The sequence below is a fragment of the Vipera berus genome, assembly GCF_964194415.1.
Source record: "Vipera berus genome assembly, chromosome: 1".
Lineage (NCBI taxonomy): Eukaryota > Metazoa > Chordata > Lepidosauria > Squamata > Viperidae > Vipera > Vipera berus.
In genome coordinates this window covers 43,772,830-43,794,697 of record NC_138202.1, presented here as the reverse complement: position 1 = coordinate 43,794,697, position 21,868 = coordinate 43,772,830, and the positions used below count along the sequence as shown (strand labels likewise).

At 36.4% G+C, this 21,868-nt stretch overlaps 1 protein-coding gene across 4 annotated transcripts in view; it reads left to right on the top strand.

The window, feature by feature from the left end:
• Positions 1–19,221, top strand: part of TDP1 (tyrosyl-DNA phosphodiesterase 1) — a 28,814-nt gene extending 9,593 nt beyond the window's left edge. Inside the window, exons 6-15 of one of the 4 annotated variants that reach the window (XM_081313668.1) lie at positions 3,727–3,819; positions 6,581–6,751; positions 7,157–7,235; positions 9,123–9,305; positions 10,276–10,324; positions 10,406–10,472; positions 11,523–11,630; positions 12,306–12,408; positions 14,054–14,162; positions 16,713–19,221. In XM_081313668.1, coding sequence (XP_081169794.1) covers positions 3,727–3,819; positions 6,581–6,751; positions 7,157–7,235; positions 9,123–9,305; positions 10,276–10,324; positions 10,406–10,472; positions 11,523–11,630; positions 12,306–12,408; positions 14,054–14,162; positions 16,713–16,786 — 1,036 coding nt within the window. In that variant the 3' untranslated portion in view covers positions 16,787–19,221. Of the gene's footprint in view, positions 1–3,726; positions 3,820–6,580; positions 6,752–7,156; positions 7,236–9,122; positions 9,306–10,275; positions 10,473–11,522; positions 11,631–12,305; positions 12,409–14,053; positions 14,163–16,712 lie in introns of all 4 variants that reach the window. The other 3 variants (XM_081313670.1, XM_081313667.1, XM_081313669.1) reach the window with 3 other exon arrangements.
• The last annotated feature ends 2,647 nt before the right edge of the window (positions 19,222–21,868 follow it).

Here is a 21,868-nt window from a genome sequence, read left to right as displayed (position 1 = left end):
CTTCTCTGGGATCAGTAACGCAGCAGGGATTGCTTTTTCCTTCCAGTAACAGATTGCTGGGAAATACCAAACATGGCCTTAAGAATTCCAATGTTTGTTACAAATTTTTCTGGATGCGGTTGGAAAGAGGCCTAGAAATGCCAGCACAAATACATCACGCTTGCTGAACGTTCACACACAACTAATTACAATCTTCAATTATATGTGATATATCCAGGGCTTTTTTTCCCATAGAACACTCAGAACGGCGTTCCGGCACCTTTTTTTGCACACACACACAAAAAAGCTGAAGGAAACTGTTCTGGAGAGCCAAATTCTCCTCAGACAGCCAGGTTGCAGAGCAGCAGAATGCATTGCAGCGACAGGCCTTCAGATGGCTCAAATAGAAGGAAATGCGATCCGTACGGCTAATTTAAAAGTGGGAGGGTAAGAAGGGCCGAGTGTGAACAGGTTGCTTAGCAACCTGCTTAAACAGTCTGTAACTTTCAGCTCCCGGTGCCTTGCCTTTTTTATTTATTTATTTATTTTATTTATTTATTTTATTATATTTCTATACTGCCCTTTCCCTGAGGACTCAGGGCGGTTTACAGGGAATTAAAAAACCAGCAATACAAAAGTTAAAACCAATTTAAAAAAAAGATTAAACTAACCCTGTGCAATTAAAACCCCGATTAAAATAAATTACTCCTCAGCCTGGGCCCGAGAGCTCAAAGAGCCAGGTCTTCAGGCCCCGGCGGAATGACCGGAGGTCGGGGGCAGTCCTCAGCTCCACTGGCAGCTGGTTCCAGAGGGCAGGCGCCCCCACTGAGAAGGCCCTATCCCTGGGTATCACCCGCCGGCAATCTCTTACCGGTGGGACCCTGAGCAGACCCTCCCTGTGGGAGCGCACTGGGCGAAGGGCACTTGATGCCGGCAGCAGGTGTTCCCTCAAATACCCCGGACCCAGGCCATGTAGGGCTTTATAGGTAATAACCAGCACCTTGAATTTCACCCGGAGGGCAACCGGAAGCCAATGCAGCTCGCGGAGTAGAGGTGTTACATGGGAGTATCGGGAGACCCCCATTACAACTCACGCGGCCGCATTCTGCACCAGTTGAAGCCTCCGAGTGGTCTTCAAGGGCAGCCCCATGTAGAGAGCGTTACAGTAGTCCAAACGGGAGGTCACGAGCGCATGAGTAACTGTGCGTAGGGCATCTCGGTCCAGATAGGGACGCAACTGGCGCACCAGGCGAACCTGTGCAAAAGCCCCCCTGGTCACGGCTCCTATGTGGTCTTCAAAATTGAGTCGTGAATCCAGGAGGACGCCCAAGTTGCGAGCACTATCAACGGGGGGTAACACCTCACCCCCCCCATCGTTAGAGGTGGAATAGTCTGGTTAGCCCGAGATGCCGATATGCACAGCCACTCAGTCTTTTAAGCTGGGAAGTTGAAAAAAAAGACTAAAAAGAAGGCAATAGAGTGCTATCAAGGAAAATGTATAGATATAGCCAGCAGACGTTTAGGGAACCTTTATTTTTCATACACTGTTCGAATTTTGTTTTAATGCCATGGTGATACACAATCAAATGTAGTCAGTCTTTTTTTTTTAATCCCAAAGCATCTGTTCATTAAATACAGTATAACAAAGTTTTGGATGATGGAATTATTTTTTATCTAAGGATAACTAATGATAACAGCTCTTAAATCTGTTATTTTGTTTTATTTTTGCACAAAAAATTGTATAATTTGCATTTGCATTCATTTACAAATAGAATATGTTGTTAAAATGTATTGGTGTTGAAATATTTAGTGCACGCATATACCTAAAACCAGTTTATTGCATTTGGCAATTGTACTAAAAAAAAATCTCATTGTCAACCAATATAATTCATTTAATTTGAAATCAAGTGAAAAATTGATTTAAATTATTTTATTAAAACAAATTAATGGTAATTCTTTTATAAGACGTTGCCTCAAACAAAATGAGTTTGACATGCCTGCTGTAGATAGTTGAATGCTCCAAAATAAATTCTAGACCAGGCCTGTACATGCAGCCTACCAAGCACCCTTGGACAGAGCACAGACTTTAAAAAAAAAAAGTAATAAAAGCACCACCACTGCCCTGAAAGTCATGTTGCCTAGTGCCTCCATGGCTTACCATGACCACGAACTCCAACACTGTAGATGCTCCTCTAGTCACCAAATCATTGATTAGCCCACCAGCATTCCTTTGCAGACCAGATAGATTTTTAATTTATCAGTGTGGGCCTTTCCCTTCTACACGTTGCACAGACCTCTTCTAGATTTTCCTCTTGCCTTTCCGAGTTAACTCCTTGGTCTGTCATTGAGCAAGAATTGACTTTGTAGGGAAGCATATTATCATTTGATGTATATTTAACATATGTTCTACCTTTATTTACCAATTATATATTTGTATGCAATCCACATGGCGAGGTTTGGGGCAACTTACAATATTTTTAAAATCATAAGATTAAAACATAAAAGCAGGGCTTTTTTTCTCATAGAACGCTCAGAATGGCATTCCGGCACCCTTTTTTGCACACACACACGAAAAAGCTTTTGCACAAGCTATGCTACTCTCTCTATTGGTTTTCAAAAGCCTATTGGCTTTCGAAAGCCAATAGGAATTGCTGCTGAGCGTGCCAAAAGACCTGGCCGGCAAACATTGCACCGGCAAGTTGTCTGCAGCAAAGGCGAGTAGGCAGGAACTCTGCATCCCTCCCTGCTGCCCAACTACACCATCTCAACCAGGTAAGGAAGAGAGGACAAGGAGTGGGAGGTGGGTTCTGTGGAGTCCATGTGCACTCCTTTCTTGCGCTCACCCATGTCAGCTAGGCTGGTTGCCTACCTGGTGCTGGACCTGTGCCACCGTCGCCTCGCCCTGCGTGCCTAAGTGGCCGCCCTGCATTGCCTGGCCCGCCACGCCTCCGCTGCCCGCCCCGCACGGCTCCCACCATATAGAGTGGGCCCCGCTGCTCCCATAGCACCAGCCGCGCTGACTCCGGCCCTGGGGGGCAGCCCGCCACCAACACCCCTTGTACCCATGATCACAGCAGCGCGGCCCCCCCGCCTCCTGCACCCGCCAAGATGAGACTTCCGGCACCTTTTTTTTTTTTTTTTTAGAAAAAAAGCACTGCTTTTGGGGAAAATTGTTTTAGTAAGTATTAATTACCAATTTGTAATAAAATATGCAGCAACAAGTAAAAATTGACAAGTGAAGCATCTATAAAGGTGATGTCCCAAAAAATATTAATGTAACATAGTGTAGAGCAACAAGGCAAAAAAAAAATTCAAGCACAAAATACCAATAGGAAAGGAAGAAAAGACTTGGACACCTTTATGGTTTTGCAGGAATGTAAATGGGAGGTTGGGGAAATAAAGCACAATTAGTCTTGCAAGATTCTGTTACAATAGTCTGTCTTAATAAATGTAATTGTCCCTTCCCTGGAGTCTGCTTCCTGGTCTGGTCTACATATGGGACTGATAAAAATAACATTTGATCCAGCCAATCAGTTGGAAAATCAAAACTGGAATAGATCCAGATTTATGAAATATTCTCACTGTTGAAGGAAAATTATAGCAACTCAAATGGATCAATATCATTGAAACTTTTATAGTTCTATTGCACCTTTTATGTAAATATGCTCTTCAGTTTTAGCCTGGGTCTTTTTTAATTTTTATAGTAATTGATATGCCATTTGGGGGATATTTAAATTACTTTTATAGGAAAATGATGTTGTTGAATTATGAAGAAGGTCTTCGAGTGGTGATACACACATCCAATCTTATTGATGATGATTGGTACCAGAAAACACAAGGGTAAGAAAAAATTATAATTTGATATTTTGGCCCATGACTGCATGCCACGTTAATATCTTCACAACAATCAATGATTTGCTTATTCTTAGAGGACACATTCTTGTTTATGTATTAGTTATTTCTTCCAGAGTTCAAGCAGTCTATGTAATATCACTTCTTCCAGTTTTTCCCACAAAAGCAATCCTATAACAACTGAAAGAGAGCAAGTGGCCCAAAGTCACCTGGCGAGCTTTATTGCTGTGGGTGGATGTGTGTCTGGGTCTTCCTGGTCTTGCCCACAACCCCACATCTTAAATGCATTATCATACTGGATTTTACTGACTTAATTTGTGTGATTTCAAAATATATCAGCAAATTTTCTGGTCATGCAGATTTAAAAAGTGGCATTTGTAATAAATCCTATTTTTTATCAATTAAAGAATCATAAACAATAGTTAATAATGTTACCCAGAGAGATGCATTTCGAAATAAAAGGCCTTGAATGATATAGATGACTTCTGAAATTATAGCTAATTAAATTACTATATAATTTCCGGGGGGGGGGCAGGGTGTGTTCTATGAATTCTCTACAGCTCATAGAAAAATGCTGTGAATATATTCTCTTATAATTGATGTCTATGACTGTGAAGGCAGTGCTTTGCTCTATTTCTCATACCACTCAGAAAGATAAAGGGCCGTTTTATTCAGGATCAAGAGTATTTCCTGAATATAGAATGTTTGCTTTTAGAGGGGAAATGATAGAAAATATTTGGCTATTTTCTACATAATAGCTATTTGGCCATCTATATGCCCCATTTCATTCATCAGTATAAACAATATAATTCTAGAACTGCTGCTTTAATATCCTAAGATTGACTTAATGAAAGTTGTTTGGGTCAGACTGTCCTGAACTTCTGTGTCTATGCATGCTTATCTTTTCTTGCTACAGAGATCAATTATGGATGAGGAAACTTTAAAAAAATATTATGCACTTTATTACTCTTGCCATGTTCTGTTTAATGATATTAGGAGGAAACCTGGGGTTTTATAAATCTTCATTCCCTCTTATTCTTCCTCTTTAACACTTACATGGGAGCTACACATTTACCGACTTCCTTTTCTTTCTCCACCCACTGACAGAATACTCAACATGGTGGGAAAAGTTTTAAAACAAGACAAGATGTATATTTGCAAATAGGTTGAGGATCCATTAGGTTAACAGAAGCCATTTCCTTTATAGAACTGAAGGAAATAAAGAACTACTTAATAATATTTCCTGTTAAGATGTCTTTGAATATTTATACTTCCTTTTTTTACAATATAGGCATTCCTCACTTAACCTCCTCTATCAGGACCAGAATTTCGGTCGTTGAGCAAATGAGAGTTAAGCAGAATGTCACATGACTGGTTTGCTGATTGAGTGCAATCCTGGCACTCCCAGTTGTAGTTGCTAAGCAAATACACAGAGATTGTTAAGCAGATGGAGTCCCAGATAAGGACCACAGGATGGGAGGGGAACACCCTGGGAGGCTCCATTCAGGAACTGAAAATCCTCCTTACCAAAATCCTAGCAAGATTTTTAGCTCCTGAGAGAAGAGACACTTGCGTGGAGCCTGCACCAGGCCTCCTTCACTTACCTGAGGCATTCTGCACTCCTTACCTTACTGTGCTGCTATTCTGCTCTGGAGCTGAAAATCCTGCTTGGATTTCAGTTCCCTCTTGTCCCAAGGGACTGGCTGAAAGAACTGCCTCCCTAAGGATGTCAGCTCTCTTCTGTACATTGAAAGGAGCTATTACCATGGGGTGCAGATTTGAGGTCTGCTTCTGCCCTCTGATGTCAGTTTTTCTCTACATGTGGAAGGGAACTTCTTGGATGGGGTGGAGGAATAGAGCTTAAATCATCAGGATCTGAGCTCCATTTCTTTATCTGATTGAAGGAGTTCAGTTCCCCTCAGCAGGCAGCAATTTTAGCCAGCCCACAGAGATGAGAAGAAGTCCTCTTGGCAGGTGGCAGCAACTGGCAACCATCCCTACCAGCTTCCCCACAGACTTTCTGTGGAAGCTGTCAGAGAAGATTGCAAATGGTGATCACATGATCATGGGACATTGGCAATTAGTCTAATCACCCAGATTGCTATCACATGACATAGGGTGACCACATGACATGCGAGGGGAGCAGAAGGACATTTTACAATGGCCAGAAGGACTTTACAGGTCATAAAACACACTTTCTGAGGCCGTTGTAACTTCTAACAGTCATTAAAAGACTGCTTGTAAATCAAGGTCTGCTTGTATGGTTTCAAGACACAATAAAAGTTCATAACTCAAGTTTGATAGAATATGAAGGATGTCATAACTGAGTAACTTTGCTTTGCAAAAAACACAAAAGTTTTTAAATTACATACTTTTTGTTGTTGTTGTTAGTTGCGAAGTCGTGTCCGACCCATTGCGACCCTATGGACAATGTTCCTCCAGGCCTTCCTGTCCTCTACCATCTTCTGGAGTCCATTTAAGCTCATGCCTACTGCTTCAGTGACTCCATCCAGCCACCTCATTCTCTGTCGTCCCCTTCTTCTATTGCCCTCAATCTTTCCCAGCATTAGGCTCTTCTCCAGTGAGTCCTTCCTTCTCATTAGGTGGCCAAAGTATTTGAGTTTTAGCTTCAGGATCTGGCCTTCTAAAGAGCAGTCAGGGTTGATCTCCTCTAGGACTGACCGGTTTGAAAATTACATACTATGCACTAGTTAATGCTATTTTATTGCTTTATCTTTTAATATTTTAGAATATGGTTAAGTCCTTTGTATCCAAGATTGCCTCCTGGGAGTGCTGAGTCTGATGGTGAATCTCATACAAATTTTAAGTCAGATCTAATAAGCTATCTGGTATCTTATAAGTCTGCTACTCTGATGGAATGGGTTGAAATAATTAAGCAACACGATCTTTCGGAGACAAGGTATATAATTCAATGTATGCTTATATTAAACAATTTCTCACAGTTCCAATGTTAATTATACACGTAGTTACATAAAATAGTGTGTTTCAATATAAACAATTTTTAAGCTATAAAATTGCATTCATTGAAATAGGTTACAGCATTGAAGATGCATTTTTGTAAGTTGATTACTAAAGGTAATGTCAGTATTTCTTTTGTAAACATTTTTTTCTTATGTTCAGTAATTTAAGATTCTGAGTAGAGGCTTTTTGTGAAGATGTGTCTAGGTTTTTTAATAAGCAGTAATGCAGTTTGGGAAAACTATTTTAAAGTACACTGTATTATATGCAGTATAATTATGCTATAATATGTATTATGATACAATTTGGGAAAACACCAAATTTTGTGTGGTTATTTTTTATGCAGGGTATATCTTATTGGGTCAACTCCAGGTCGATACCAAGGTAATGCAAAAGAAAAATGGGGTCATCTTAAACTGAGAAAGGTACTAAATGTTTATGCCTGTTATCTTTCCTGTATTTCTGAGAAACATTTGTAGAATTATAAAGAGTTGGAATATTTCCAAGTAAATTTTTGTAAATTTATTTATTTATTTATATTTCATGTTTCTAAACTGCCCATCTAGACCGCCCATCTCCCTCAAGGAGGGAATTTGAGCGGTAAAGAAGTAATCTTATGAAGAGGTAATCTTATTACTCGTTATTGTTGAAAATTTTATTGCTAGCAGCTTTTCTAATAGATAACCTTCAGACTTCGTTTGAAAACTGTAAAGAGGATTCATCATCCACACGTAAACCCAGTTTGTTTCAGTGTTAGATATTTTGGACTCTCGAGTTACAAAAAATATACAGTTGTAAACAAAAATAAAAAGAATAACAACAAAAAGTAAAATAAAAGGGGAAAAGTATGAACCATCTAGGCATGTTACCTATATTTCAAGTTTTAAATATATGGAAATTTCAAATTAGAATAAAGCATATACTGTAAAATATAAATTCTGTGTCAAACTAAATATTGCATCATTTTTTATTAGTGAAAAAAGACTTTCAAAAATGGATTATACATTTTAAATTCAATCCTTAATAACTGCTTTTCCAATTTTTCAAAATAATTTTCTCAGCAGTGAACAGTTCCTCAAAAACAATCAAATTCTAACATTTCTTGAACATATGTCAACATAATATTAACATCTTTCATTATCTAGCTAGCTATACAAATATTGTTCCAAAGACACCTAATTTATAAGACCAAATCATATATATTAATGTTGCCACAATTTTTTATATACATCCTTTCAAATAAATTCTTCCGGAAATCCAATAAATTTGAAATGGAATCTGTTGGTGCTTGGTTTCAGAAATGGACTTCATCAGAAGATATAGCATCTCAGTTTTCTTTGAAGCAGTTGTATTTGGTCCATGTTGAGATATTAAAACATGACTGAGTTGATTATTTTGCACTGATGTTAATTAGGGAATACAGAAGTTCCATCTAAAGTTGAGAGAAATCATAAAATAATCATTACAGAGTAATTATTCTAAAAGAATTGTTCAAGATTTTATCCATACATTCCAATAAAACATCTCACCATTTATTTTTAACCTTGAATTCATTTATGTTAATTTTCCATGGGCATCAGAATCTGAGATACAACTGATATCAAGCTGAATAATTGCTAAGACTTTAATTGAATTAAGTAACAATTTTTGGATGAATCACTAAAATTGACACTTTATTAAACACTCATTCCATATAAATTTGGATTATCAGAATTGATTGATTGATTGATTGATAATCTGGTAAACTAAAATTCCAAAGGTAGTTTTAAACCCTTGTTGGCCTGCTTTCCAGAAATATTAAAAAGCTTCTGCTGGTCAGTCTACCATTGTTTTTACCACACTGCATACCATCTTGAATTGTTCCAATTAGGCAGTCCTGTATGGTTGTTATTGTTAGGTAACTCAGAAGTTTATGCCAAAAAAGTGTAATTGATTGCTGCAACAATTGGTGGTTTCAATTCATTGTCCTTCATTTTACAAAGGAATTAGAAACTTAGATTTTATGTAAAAATTGAATGCTGGTTTTCCCACTAGTACCAGTGAATATGTTAGCCTGAGTCTGCTATCATGCTGGCTCACTAAGAGTTAAAGCTCAACATATCTGGAAGATATTCAGGAAAGTAAGATTTCAGCACAAATGCCTACAATAATTGCAGTCTGCACCGTTGGATAAAATATTGAACATATGGAACTAATTAAAGAGCATTGTCTTCATAAATGATAATTTGTGTTTCATCTGCTACTTAATTGAATAATTGAATGTGCTAAAGTGTTAATATTTTATTGGTGTTGTTTGTTTTTTCCTCAAACAGCTTCTGAGGGAACATGCAACACAAATACCTGATCAAGATCTTTGGCCGATAATAGGACAGTTCTCAAGTATTGGATCAATGGGAATTGATCAGTCCAAATGGCTGTGTTCAGAATTTAGAGAAAGTTTGGGGAGTTTAGGAAGCAATTTGAAGACTCATCCAAATGAAATTCCGATCCATCTGGTATTGGCTGCATGATACATATATACGTGGGGGTCTGGACATGTGAGAGAGTGTGTGTATTTATAGTCTTTATAAAAGTTAGAATAGCAAGGCATCTGCTACTGGGACATTTATTTACAGAATATATTACCATTAAAAATGCACCTGCCCACACACACTGATATAGATATATAGATATATATATATCTTCTAGAATCCAGTGTACAGAAAAATAATGAGGTTTAGGCCCTTCTATGCAATTTATATATAACCAGGTTTTCTTGAAAAATGAATGGATCAGAGGCCATGCTGCTACCATTGATTCTCCCTTAACCCCTCACCCAGAATGACTAGAAATTGCTGGTTTTGAGTTATTTTCGCGGGGTTGATGGCCTTAAGGGCAGGGATTCAAAATGGGGGGGTCTTATCTTGTTCCCATCTCCACCCTTAAAACTGGGGGGAAATCCTAACATATGAAACCAGCTTCCTGAATGGTTGCTGTGGAGAGAGAAATGTATGAACAGCAAATAATGGCATTACAGAAATGAGCTATTTTGCCATCAATTTTTAAGAATATAGTCTGGGTCTGTTAGTTGTTCATCCTTACTATAAATACATTGTTCATCTCCACAAAATCTCTATTTTAGTTTTTTAAGCATTCAGATTTCAAAATGTTTATTTAACTCAACGAATCTTTGTCAAAGCAGGCACTGTGATTTAGCCATGATTTGAATAAACATACAAGTCTGTCCAGAAGCTAGTTTCTATGTTACAGATTTTTTTTTATTGTAACCGAATCTCAAGAAAACATAACGGATGAGTTTTCAGCAAACTAATAGTAGCATCAAACTTGATTGGCATATATTCACACTCTCTTACTTGGCAATATTTTGATGGTAAATTGTATAACATGGCTACTTATATCAGCCTGAAACAATGATGATGCAATTGTTATAACTACCTGGTATTACATTTGCTTTTATTTGTTTAGATTTACCCAAGTGTTGAAAATGTGAGACAGAGTTTAGAAGGTTATCCAGGTAAAATATATATTCCTGCCTTTGATAATAAAATTAGAAGGCCACATGTCAAAATTAAATACTTGACCTTTTCTTTTTCAGCTGGGGGTTCCCTTCCATATAGTATACAAACTGCACAAAAGCAGCTTTGGCTACACTCTTATTTCCAGTAAGTAAAATGCTATCTTTATGGTTAGTGTTTTAAAATAAAAAAGTAGTCAAACCTTAAAGACTTAACACTTACTGTGCCTTATGTTTGTAAAATGTTTTAGAAAGATAGTATTAGATTTGGCTTAGAATGTTCATCATAAAAATCCAAACAGAGATTATATAAATTCAGTTTCAGATGTACTGTAATTATTAGCCTTTTAAAAATTACTTAGTTATATGCCAATTAACTGATTTTCCAAAAATGAAACCTAGTAGACATCTCATATTTCAAACCAACCCATAGTGGAAAAAAGTAATTATTTTTCTCTTGTGTACAGTAGTTTTGAAAATTCCCTCGTAAGTTTGTGAAAAGCTGCAAGTTGAATATAATTAATCTAGCCGTAGCAGGACAAAAAATATGTCCAGAGATCAAATGCCAACATATACACATCAGTAAAAGTTACATTTTTTTCTTTTCCATATAAATCCCTATTGATTTCATATACATCCATTCATGTATATTATACTCCACAACATTTTGGTATGGATTTATGTTAAAGTATGAACAGTTAAACTGAGAAAGGAAAGCTAAAAAAATTTCTGTGTTATTTAATCCTGGTCTATAATTACTGGAATTGTTGATTACAGTTTTGCATGTGATTGGTAAGGATATCTAAATCAGCCTTCCCCAAACTGGTTACTATTCCATGCCACAGAAAATTGACCCAAACTATAATTGAAATAGTAACTTGTCTTTTCTATCAATGTTGGAACATTTATTTGTATTACTTTAATACATCTATGTACCTGAAATCAACCAGATTCTTCAGATGTGTTATGTTTCCCATTATCCCCTGCCATCAGGAATTAACCTTTTTAGTTAGGGTGGATAGAAGCTATTAACCATTATACTTTGAAGTCACCACATTAGAATATTTCAGGTAACATTCAATTCAAAAAAAGGAGGAATAAAATACTTACTATGGATATCACATCCTAGGAATTAGAATCTAAAAAATGTATTTTGTGGTTTAATCTGAAAGACTCATTTCTTTTGTTTTAACCCAAGCAAATGGTCAGCTGAAACTTCAGGTCGTAGTCATGCAATGCCACATATTAAAACTTACATGAGAGTATCCCAGGATTTCCAGAAGATTGCATGGTTTCTAGTGACAAGGTAATTCTTTTACAGATAGTCCTTGACTTATAATTGGGACTGCAATTTTCATCACTATGCAATGCAGTCATAAAGCAAGATGTCATGTAACTGCATCGCTTAGCAACCACAATACCAGCAATTCCTCTTGGCATCTGGTGTGGAGAATGTCGGACACAGTTCAGAGAACAATGCAAGAGGCCGGGGAAGGAAGGCTGACATAGTCAGCAGCTGGGTGCACCTCATCAGGTGAAGATCAGCTGGGCATAGTAGAGATTGCAGAATGCAGGGGGGGGACTGGGAATTTGCATTGAGGTGGCAGGCCATGATGTTGTTACTCAATAGAGGCTGCACTGAGACTGAAAGAGGCTTGGAGGCAGTATCGCTAAAGGTCCCCGGCCTCTAATTCTACCCCAGCACTGCTGCCATCACCAACAAATGCCACTATGATGGAGGGAGTTGAAGCACCCTTATGGTTGTAAGTGCAGGTAAACTGCCAAGCACCCAAATTTTGATCATATGACTGCTACAAAAAACATAATTTCAGACACAAGTTGTAAGTTCCTTAGTTCAGGGCTGAATAGTCTTAAGTCAAGGACTACCTATGTTTTTTTTTCTATTCTTTTCTCTCCAAATTCTTGCATTCTGTGTATAAACAAAACTTTTTTCTTCTCTTTCTTGTTTATGCCTGCTCAGTGCCAATCTTTCCAAGGCTGCTTGGGGAGCTTTTGAGAAAAATGGCACCCAGCTGATGATCCGATCGTATGAACTAGGAGTTTTGTTCCTGCCTTCAGAATTTGTAAGTTCATTCTAATCCTATACTGGGTTGCAATGAATGCAGATAGAGCCAGTTTGCTTTTTTATTCACTGCTCAAGAATGTCAGAAATGTATTTGCATAAGAAAGTAAAAAGAAAAGTATTTTTCTATGTGTAGCTCAGTTCCGAAGAAAATTATTAGTTACCCAATATTATATAGGCTCATTTAATGGCTGTATTAAATTGCAAAACTAAATTATACTTTAATACTAGGAAAGGAGGCTTATCTGAATCACCAATTTGTTCATTTCTCCCAGTCATTTAATCATTCTTCATCCTTTATTCAGCTGGATAATTTTTTTTCTGGAGAGTGACTACACTTGAATCTTAAAGATAAATTGTGGGTGCTTTGAGGGCGGCATTCAAATGTCCAGTGATGTCATTGAAAACACAAGCTTTCAGCCTTTTATTTGGGAAGACAAATGTGGATGAGGCAAAAATGACTAAATGATATGCTGCAGAAATTTGCTTGCAAATTGATTAGATAACCTGGGATGCTCCGGATGTAAAAATACTCCTAGTTGCATCTTCTTATCCAGTACCATATACTCAATCCAGTGCTGTCTCTATCCCTTCTCTTGGGAAATGTCATCAACTGGGATCATGGAAATGAATCTTTATATTTATCTTATGGACCTTTATACTTAATCCCAAGCAAAAATTTGATGCTTTTGAAAGGTTTTGGTTATAATTCCCAGAATTCCTTGATACTGGCTATAATGGTAGTGAATGTTACAAGCTGTGCTTAAAATGTCATAAGCAAGGCAGGTTGCCTTCCTTTCTTTAATCTTTTCAGTTCCTGGATGGAATGTAATATTCCATTTTTGCTTGATAGTTTTTCTTAATATGTACTTCTATTATTTGTGGGGTGAAACAGGGTCTTAGTATACTATATGCAAGTACAACATTGGATATTAAATATTATCTTTTGGTTATTTATTTAGAAAAGCATAAGAGAACCACTCAGGTAAAGTAAGAAAAAAGTAAAAGCCATAAAATATAGTTTTTTAAAAACCCAAATCTGGAAGAAAATCAACTACTAAAAACTAGTCAAATATGCAAGACCCATTATCCCAGACCTCAAGAGATAAGCTTTTTTAAATACAACCAGCATGGGTATCAACTGTATCTCTGTTGAGATGATATTTCTTTTCCAAGAATTCAGTGTTTCCTTAGTGGTATTTTAAATGTGATATGCATCACCTCCAGTCTTGAAAACCACTCTATATTCATTGTTTAATGGAATTAACCTCAATATGATGTAAGACAAGCATGTCAAACTCGCGATGTCACGTGATGTCGCACAACGTATCGGCACTTTTTCCCCATTACCGGCAATAGGGTGGGTGCAGTTTCAGCGGCAGTTTGACATGCCTGATGTACGACATTTCTTCATTTCAAATTAAGAAAGTTAAGTCGTGGTTTTTTTTGAGGTCTTGCTTAGTTTAAAGAAAATAATTACTGATTATTTTGATTATACATTACGTTTGATTATACATTAATTATTTGATTATAGTTGCTATTTAGACAACCTACCTAATAGACACACATTGGCAGCATGTTACTAACACCACCATATTACTGTATTTGTTTTTTAATTTTGGTTGAATGCAATACTCTTTTTTTAGGACTTGAATACAGGGTATTTCCAAGTAAAGGAAAACATGTTTTCTAATACACCAGTATTGTCATTTCCTGTCCCTTATGATCTGCCCCCTGAGAAGTATGAAAAAAAAGGTAAGGCATTCTCCTTCTATATAATTTTTTTTCCTGCATATAAGTAAAATTAATCATCTTGAATGAATGTAAAAACATTTAAAATAAAAAACATGCAGTCGTCGATTACTGGGAAAAGAGAATTCAGAAAGGCTAAAACAGACAAGTAGGTAGAATTTTGTTAAGAAATTCCTTAACACATTTCTTAACTACTATGTTTCCCCGAAAATAAGACCTGGTCTTATAATTTTTTTTGCCTCCAAAAGAGGCACTAGGTCTTATTTTGGGGGGGGGTGTCTTACCTTAGGACCACCACAGCCAGGTCTCCCACTCCCCAACACCTCTCACACCACTGCTTGACTTCCTCAGCAGCCGCTTCCCGACACTTGCAGCTGGATGCTATGTGGCACATTATGCCTTTGCTGCTACTCATGGCCAGAGACTGCATGGTGCTTCATGCTGTTGCTGCCACTTGCACCAAGAAGCCACATGGTGCTTTGGGCTGTTTCTGTTGCTCGCAGCAGGATGTCGCATGATACTTCATGCCGTTGTTGCCACTCGCAGCAAGGAGCCGCATGGTGCTTTGGGCCATTTTCGCTGCTTATGGCAGGACGCAGCAGGGTGCTTTGCACTGTTGCTGCTGCTTGTGGCAAGAAGCCATGCAGCTCTTCGAGCCATTGCCATCGGTCATGGCAGGAGGCTATGTGGCGTCCTGCCACGAGCAACGGCAACAGCCTGAAGCGCCATGAGGCATCCTGCCGTGAGCAGTGGAAATGGCCCAAAGAGCCACATAGCATCCTGTCGCAAGCAGCAGAAACAGCCCGAAGCACCATGTGACATCCTGTTGCAAACAGTGGAAATGGCCCAAAGCAACATGTGGCGTCTTGCCAAGAGCAGCGAAAACAGCCCGAAGCAACATGCTGCGTTCTGTAACCCTGAAGCGCTATGCAACTTCCTGCCACGAGCAGCGGCACTGGCGTGATGAGCCACAACTTTACAAGTGTTGGGGCGTGAGAGGCCTGGCTGTGGTGCTCCTACCAGTAAGGTAAGAGGATGCAGGGCGTGTGGGGCAGCTTCACCACCCCCACCCCAGCTTGATTTTTAGGTATGCGCCTCGCCTCCAAACTACAGTAGGGCTTACTTTGGGGGAGGCTTATATTAGGCCCACCCACAAAAATCAAGCTAGGCCTTACTTTCGGGGAAACATGGTAGATATTCCATATGATAGCTGCTTAAATTACAATTGTTACAAGATTCCATTTTCAAACCCAGCTGAACCCTCAAACCTTTGCACATTATTACCTCTGTCAGTTGTTGTTACAAGCTTTTTGTAATAAGGATGAGATACAATTTGAATACAGAATACTGCTTCAGGGGTTAAGATTATCAGTGTTACGATTCATTTGTGCAATAGTATTACTATTGAACATACATTTCACTTGGACTAGAAAAATTAACAGTCAGCATCCTATTACTGCATTCAGTGCACAAATATGCTCTTGTTATTGAACTGCAGCTCCTCCTGTGTGTAACAAACAATAGGCTTACCGGTATTTTGTATTTCCTTTCAAATTAAATGGGATTTTAAAATATTGTGTGCAATAGAATTGATGGACTTTAAAAGCTAACACATGGAAATGGAAGATAGGATCTCTGGAAAGATTATTTTCAAAGGCTTTAATACATGCATTTATTAGTATTCATCACATTTCTATTTTCTAATAAGCAAAGTCTAACACAGCAATCGAAGGTCACATTAATTTATCCTACGGCAGACTTTATTATTATTCTTTATATACCTACATACAATTCAATCCCCCTCCAATCTCAACAGTTTAAAAATGAAAGTAGAAAAACAGAAAAAAAGAAATTCCAAATATCCTGAACACAAACATGCAAATGAACAAAACAGGTGCTCAAAATATTATCCGGCCCAACCTAATGAAGCATGCACATCACTGCCTACAACACTGTATTTTGAACCAGTATAGATTTCCAGTCATCTTCAAGGACACTCCTATGTTGAGCACATTGATTAATGATGTGACTGAAGCATAACTGTTTGAAGGGAGTCCCAGTCCAGCAAAGGATGCACCTGTAAGTCTAGATGTACCTATGCAAAGGCCCTCTTCGTCACAGCTATCACCTACTATCTGTTGTTTGAGTATGAACTGTGAGTCCAGATGAACCCAGATTGCATGCCACTTTTGAAGTGCAACTCCATTTAAGACCAAATACAACCAAAGAACTTTCGATTCTGTACTTGCTTTTAGGGTAATTGTATATAACATTGCTCACTACTTAAAGATGGTTTTAAAAAGTTGGTGTTGTGTTATGAAGCAGTAAGTTTAAAAGCTAATTATATTTCAAATAAAAGTTTTTGATGAACATTTCCATAGTTTCAAAGTAGCAATACTGGATTATTTAAGACTAACTGGTTGCTTAGAAAATGGCTAGGCTTTAAGTGGTTAGCTTTAATATAAAGAATTGTAGGAACAGGAAATCTGATTTAATTTTTCTCAGTTCATTTTCATCTGTGGTACAAGTCTGTCCTGTTCTTTTGCATTGCAGACCGCCCATGGATTTGGAATATTCCTTACACCAAAGCTCCTGATACACATGGCAATATGTGGGTTCCTAAGTGAATAGTTTAAAGTAATTCTGAATCTTTATTCGGAATCATTTGAATACCTGTCAGATTTTATGCTTTATATCTGTACATTTTATTATATATCTGTACACTTGAAAAAATTGTTTGAATAAAATAAAAATAAGCGACTTTGGATTATTAACAGCATTTATGAAAAAATAACTGCTTTGAAGATTAGCAGTTGTAAATCTCATGATCAATCATACTTTTGAAATTACATGTATGCAGATGGTCCTTGTTTAGTGACCATAATTGGGGCTACCAACTCAGTCATTAAGCAAAGTGGTCACTAAATGAAATAGCTAATATTCTTATGATCTTACTTCATCTTTCCTTTGCTTACAGACCTGACAAGTCATAAATATGAGAATTGATCATAAAGGGTTTTTTATTACTAATAGAACATTTTTCATCACTGCTGTAACTGAACGGTTACTTAAATGAGGCAATTGCTAAACAAGGTCTACCTGTAAATTAGAAAATTTTGAAACAGCTATGTCAGATAGTTGTCTTTTTTAGCCAGAATATCTTTAATCCTTTTGGGGAGTTTTGTGAAATTCTGAATGTGATAAAAGAGAAAGTTTACAGAAAATTGAAATAAAAGTACCCAGCTGTGTTAGCAATAAAAATGAAATTATATATACCGGTATATATATATTTGCAAATATTAATCTGATGTTTTTGTATAATTTCTGAAGAGCTGTCTTTGCCTTTATTTATCTTTCTCCAAGACTGTAAATTGTTATAAGCATATAGTATAAAACATAATTTGGTGCTGTTGCAATGACATATCAGACATTTTAATTAGAAAACAAAAACTTACTTCACAGAAAGATTTTTGAAATCATGTATATTTCATATTCCTTTACTAGCCCCCTATAGATTCTCAAAAATTCAATATTTATTTATATAACATATTTATTGTGAGCCAAAAACATGAGTCTGGGCAGTATGCAACAGAGAATTTTTAAAAAAACAGTAAATATATAAAGCCATAATTAAAACTATCATGAGCAAAGATGATGATGTTATCCTGCCATAATAACCAGAATTTTCCTGGGAATTCCAGGCCTGATGGGGATTCCAGTTCTTTCTACAATTGATAAGAATGTTGTCAAGCAATAACATTCGATTTCAGATTCCAGCTTCCTTCGAGCAAGCATTTTATTAGGCTAATAAAGGACTTTTAAGGTAAACAATGCCTCAGAGTCACTTGAAAAGCTCATACGTCAAAAACTTGACAAATGTCATTGGTTATACAGATATAAAACTAATACTTTCATTTTACTTTTTTATTGCTTATAAAACTGAATTGTTGGTTTCCATTCAAGGGCTGCATTTCTTAAAGAACTTAAAACTTTATCACTGGAAAATATAAGTGTGTTTTCACCCCAATTCTAACTCCTGGTTACTCACAATGATTGATTCCAAACGTGCTATGTTTAGCGTTGAATTGTATCAGACATATTTAACCATGATGGGTTGTAGTGCATGAATAAGACATCCTCTATCTGCAGCAAATGAAAGCCATAATCAAAAGGGCTTTCATATTAAGAAATATTTTTGAAGCTACATATGTGGGGCAACAAACTAATTTTAAGAAGACTGCAACTAATTTGCTGTTAGAAATGAAAATATCATTGTGCCTTGTTCCAAATGTGCTTTCCAAAAGGCAACTGGACTTTCTTGGTTTACTTTTTTTAAAAAAACATTTTGTTTCTCATCCAAGAAGTTTCTTCAGTTACTCAGAAGTGAAGAAGCTTCTTGGCTCAGAAGCAATTTAAAAAAAAAACAATAACCCAAAAAAGTCCAGTTGCCTTTGGGTAAATCACCTTTGGGACAATCATGATCTGGATGACTGAGAATCTCCATAGACATCACTGTGTCTTCTATATTCTGGTTATAATATAGTTAATTGAGTATAAAATGAAAATAGTGTAGGTAACATGCACGTTTGCTATATCAAGAAAATAGTAAAGCCTTCACATAGGTTTATGATGTATAATGTATTAAGGTATAAAGTGTGCGTCATAAATTGCTGGTAATTTGTGAAAACAACTTTTTCCTGCAATGACAGTATTTAAAGTTTTGTATAAAAGGTTGGAAAAAAACAAAGCAAAGTGATAAGACCTGGGCGAAATTTGCTTTTGATTTCTTGGCTATACATCTCCCAAGTTCAAAATGCATGTTCTTTTTTTAAATCATCAAACATATGGGGGGGGAATCAAGCAGTTTTTCCCACAAGCACACTAGGGGCATTTTATTTATTTTTAAATATAATATGTGGTAAATATTGTCTATTGGATGATAAGATAACACATAGCGTGGCGGACTAGTACCTACTCATTTTGTACTCCCTATGGAAAATAAAAAATCAAGGATTACTTGATGCTTTGTATCACAGTATGTATATTCATAACAATGCAGAATAAAAACCTTGAATGTTTTGTTACAAGGTCAGAATACCTGAATATAATTGATTAGCATTCGATTGTGTCCATAAAGTTGGTGTCAACTTTAAGCAAACACACAGATTTTCTCCATGATGATCTGTTCCTTACTTGGTATATTTTAATATTCATGTGTTTGTGAATTAGGGAGAAAAGCCAATAATGGAGCAAGAAACATTCAAATCACTGGGATTACTCATGAGTACATTACATAATTGATTCAAGATGTTCAGCTATATTAGTGCTTTGAGAAAAAAAGCAGTACTGTATTTTTTAAGGTGCCACAAGGCATACTGTTGCTTTTATATCATTGGACTTTATGGTAAATATTGATCAAATTTTGGAGATTCAGTGAACCATCAGGTACCACAGGTGGCCTTTTTTTTAAAAAAATGTTTCCATAACAACCTGAATGTGAAAACATTCAAGCTTAATGTGTTTACTAAAGCAGTTAAAACAAATCATTTAGAATAAGAGTTTATGGAGCTTACAAATGCTTTGGTGTACTCTAAGAGAGAGAAAAACAAAATGCTCCCATTATATTTCAATAAATTTTTTGGGAAAAGTCATTATAGGAAAAACCATTCAAGTAGCAAATAAACTCTAGATGAGTTAGGGATTATAATATCATAAATGTACTTTATATGTGTATATTATTTATTTCTGCTTTTCCTGTTTTATATGTAATAACTGATGTTTGAACTGTTTGATACTGGTGAAAGTTGAACATTAAATGTATAGATTGTGTTACGTAAAAATGCGTAGGGCTTGTCTTTAGGAGTTGAGTTGGTGAGAATAGGGTCTGAATCCCTAATCACAGCAATCTAAGCCAGAAGTCATCAAACATTCAGGCTCTTAGTCTCTTACTTGTTCATCTGAATTTTCATTTTGAATAGTCACAGACACATTAGTGTCTGCATCAAGGACAGAGGTAGCAATGAAGAAGGCAGAAGGAACAATTGTGATAGCCTCCTACTCCCATTCTTTTTGCTTTAGTAATAGCCATGAATTACTATTTGAAGACAATCCTGATAATTCCCCAGAGGAAGAGGACATGATGAGATGGCAACTTTTCCAAGTTTTTATCTGCCTTCTCTATGGCAAAAGAGATCAAATAAGACTTTCTATATAAATCAGAAGAAATTTGAGAAAGAACAGATTGAATGGAAGATAAACATATTAGGGCAATCATGGGGATTGGAATAATAGGGAGACAATGAATACAAGTGGGCTAGTCCTTCCAAAAAAATGGCAATTGGTCTCCTTTATTTCAAATAATATATATAATAATAGAGGGAGATCTATTTGACAATCTAAAAGCACTGATATAGAAGCCTAATTGGCAAAGGAAAAAAGCTAGAATAAGACTGAAGAAAATTGGGGTTTTGATTTATTAGAGGGGGATTTCATATTATTAATTAGAGGGTTAAAGGGAGATGAGGGGAATTCTGGTCATTAGGTTTAAAATATTTGTAAATTAGTTGAAAATAAGAATTTTATCTGTTTAATATTTAAAAATTAGACCTAAAAGAAAAAAATTATCATGAATATGTTTTATTTATTGATTAACCCAGATAATATACATAATGGTTTTGATTTATTAAAGGGGATATTGTATTATTAAGTAGATGAATTAATATGGTGGGAAATAGATAACTTTTAGGAAATAGAACAAGATTATATTCAAATAGATAAAATGTGTATTTTGTATATTAGATTGTTATGAATTGAGATAAGGGAAATCTTGATTACCTAAAGCCTGAAAATTATAAATATTAAAGGTTAAATTGGAATATTGAAGGGGAAACTAAAAATTGGGAAAAATTAATAACAGGATATGGATTGTTTATAAAGATTGAATGTAAAAAATAAATAAGATACGTATAAGCTAAAATTTATTGATAAATGTAATATTAAATATAAAGATATAATAAGAACTGTATTAGCTTAAATACGAGACAGTAAATGTTAAGGGAAAAAGAGGAAATATTTGGTGTTGTAACTTGAAATTTGTACTAAAGATTTTGTTATGGAACTATTGATTAAACTATTGATTAACTATTGATTAAATGTTGCTTTTTAAATACTTAAATGTAAAATTGGAAAATTAATAAAATATTATAAAAAATGATTTGAGAAACAGGAGGAAGAGCTGTAACCAAGGCAAGTCAGATAAATGAGTCCAGGCCAGAATTGTACCCTGAAGAAGGATCTCAGACAATACCTCTCCAGTTCTCATGAAGGCAAAGGGAGAGAGGGGAAGTGCATTCATTGCAAGGTTCTGTTACTATACAACCTTATAATAAAAGTGACTTTGGTTTCCTAGTGTGGTCTACCTTGAAGAAGACTGACATCAGGATCAGGATCCATTAATCTACTATCCAAGTCAACCTTCTCACTCAAAGCCTTGCTGGGCTTGATTCTGGCACATTCAGGCCCAAAAGAAATTGGTGAGCTAGAATTATATAGTGGGAACAACCAGAGAAAGTCAGCCAGTTTCCAAAAGGCAACCCGAACTACTGTGGAAGAAGAAACAAGAAGGCAGCTGCTCTGCTGTTTTTTTTCCCAAGGAAACTGGAAATAAAATGATAAATCACTGTTTCTTGCAGATCAATCCATTCTAAATT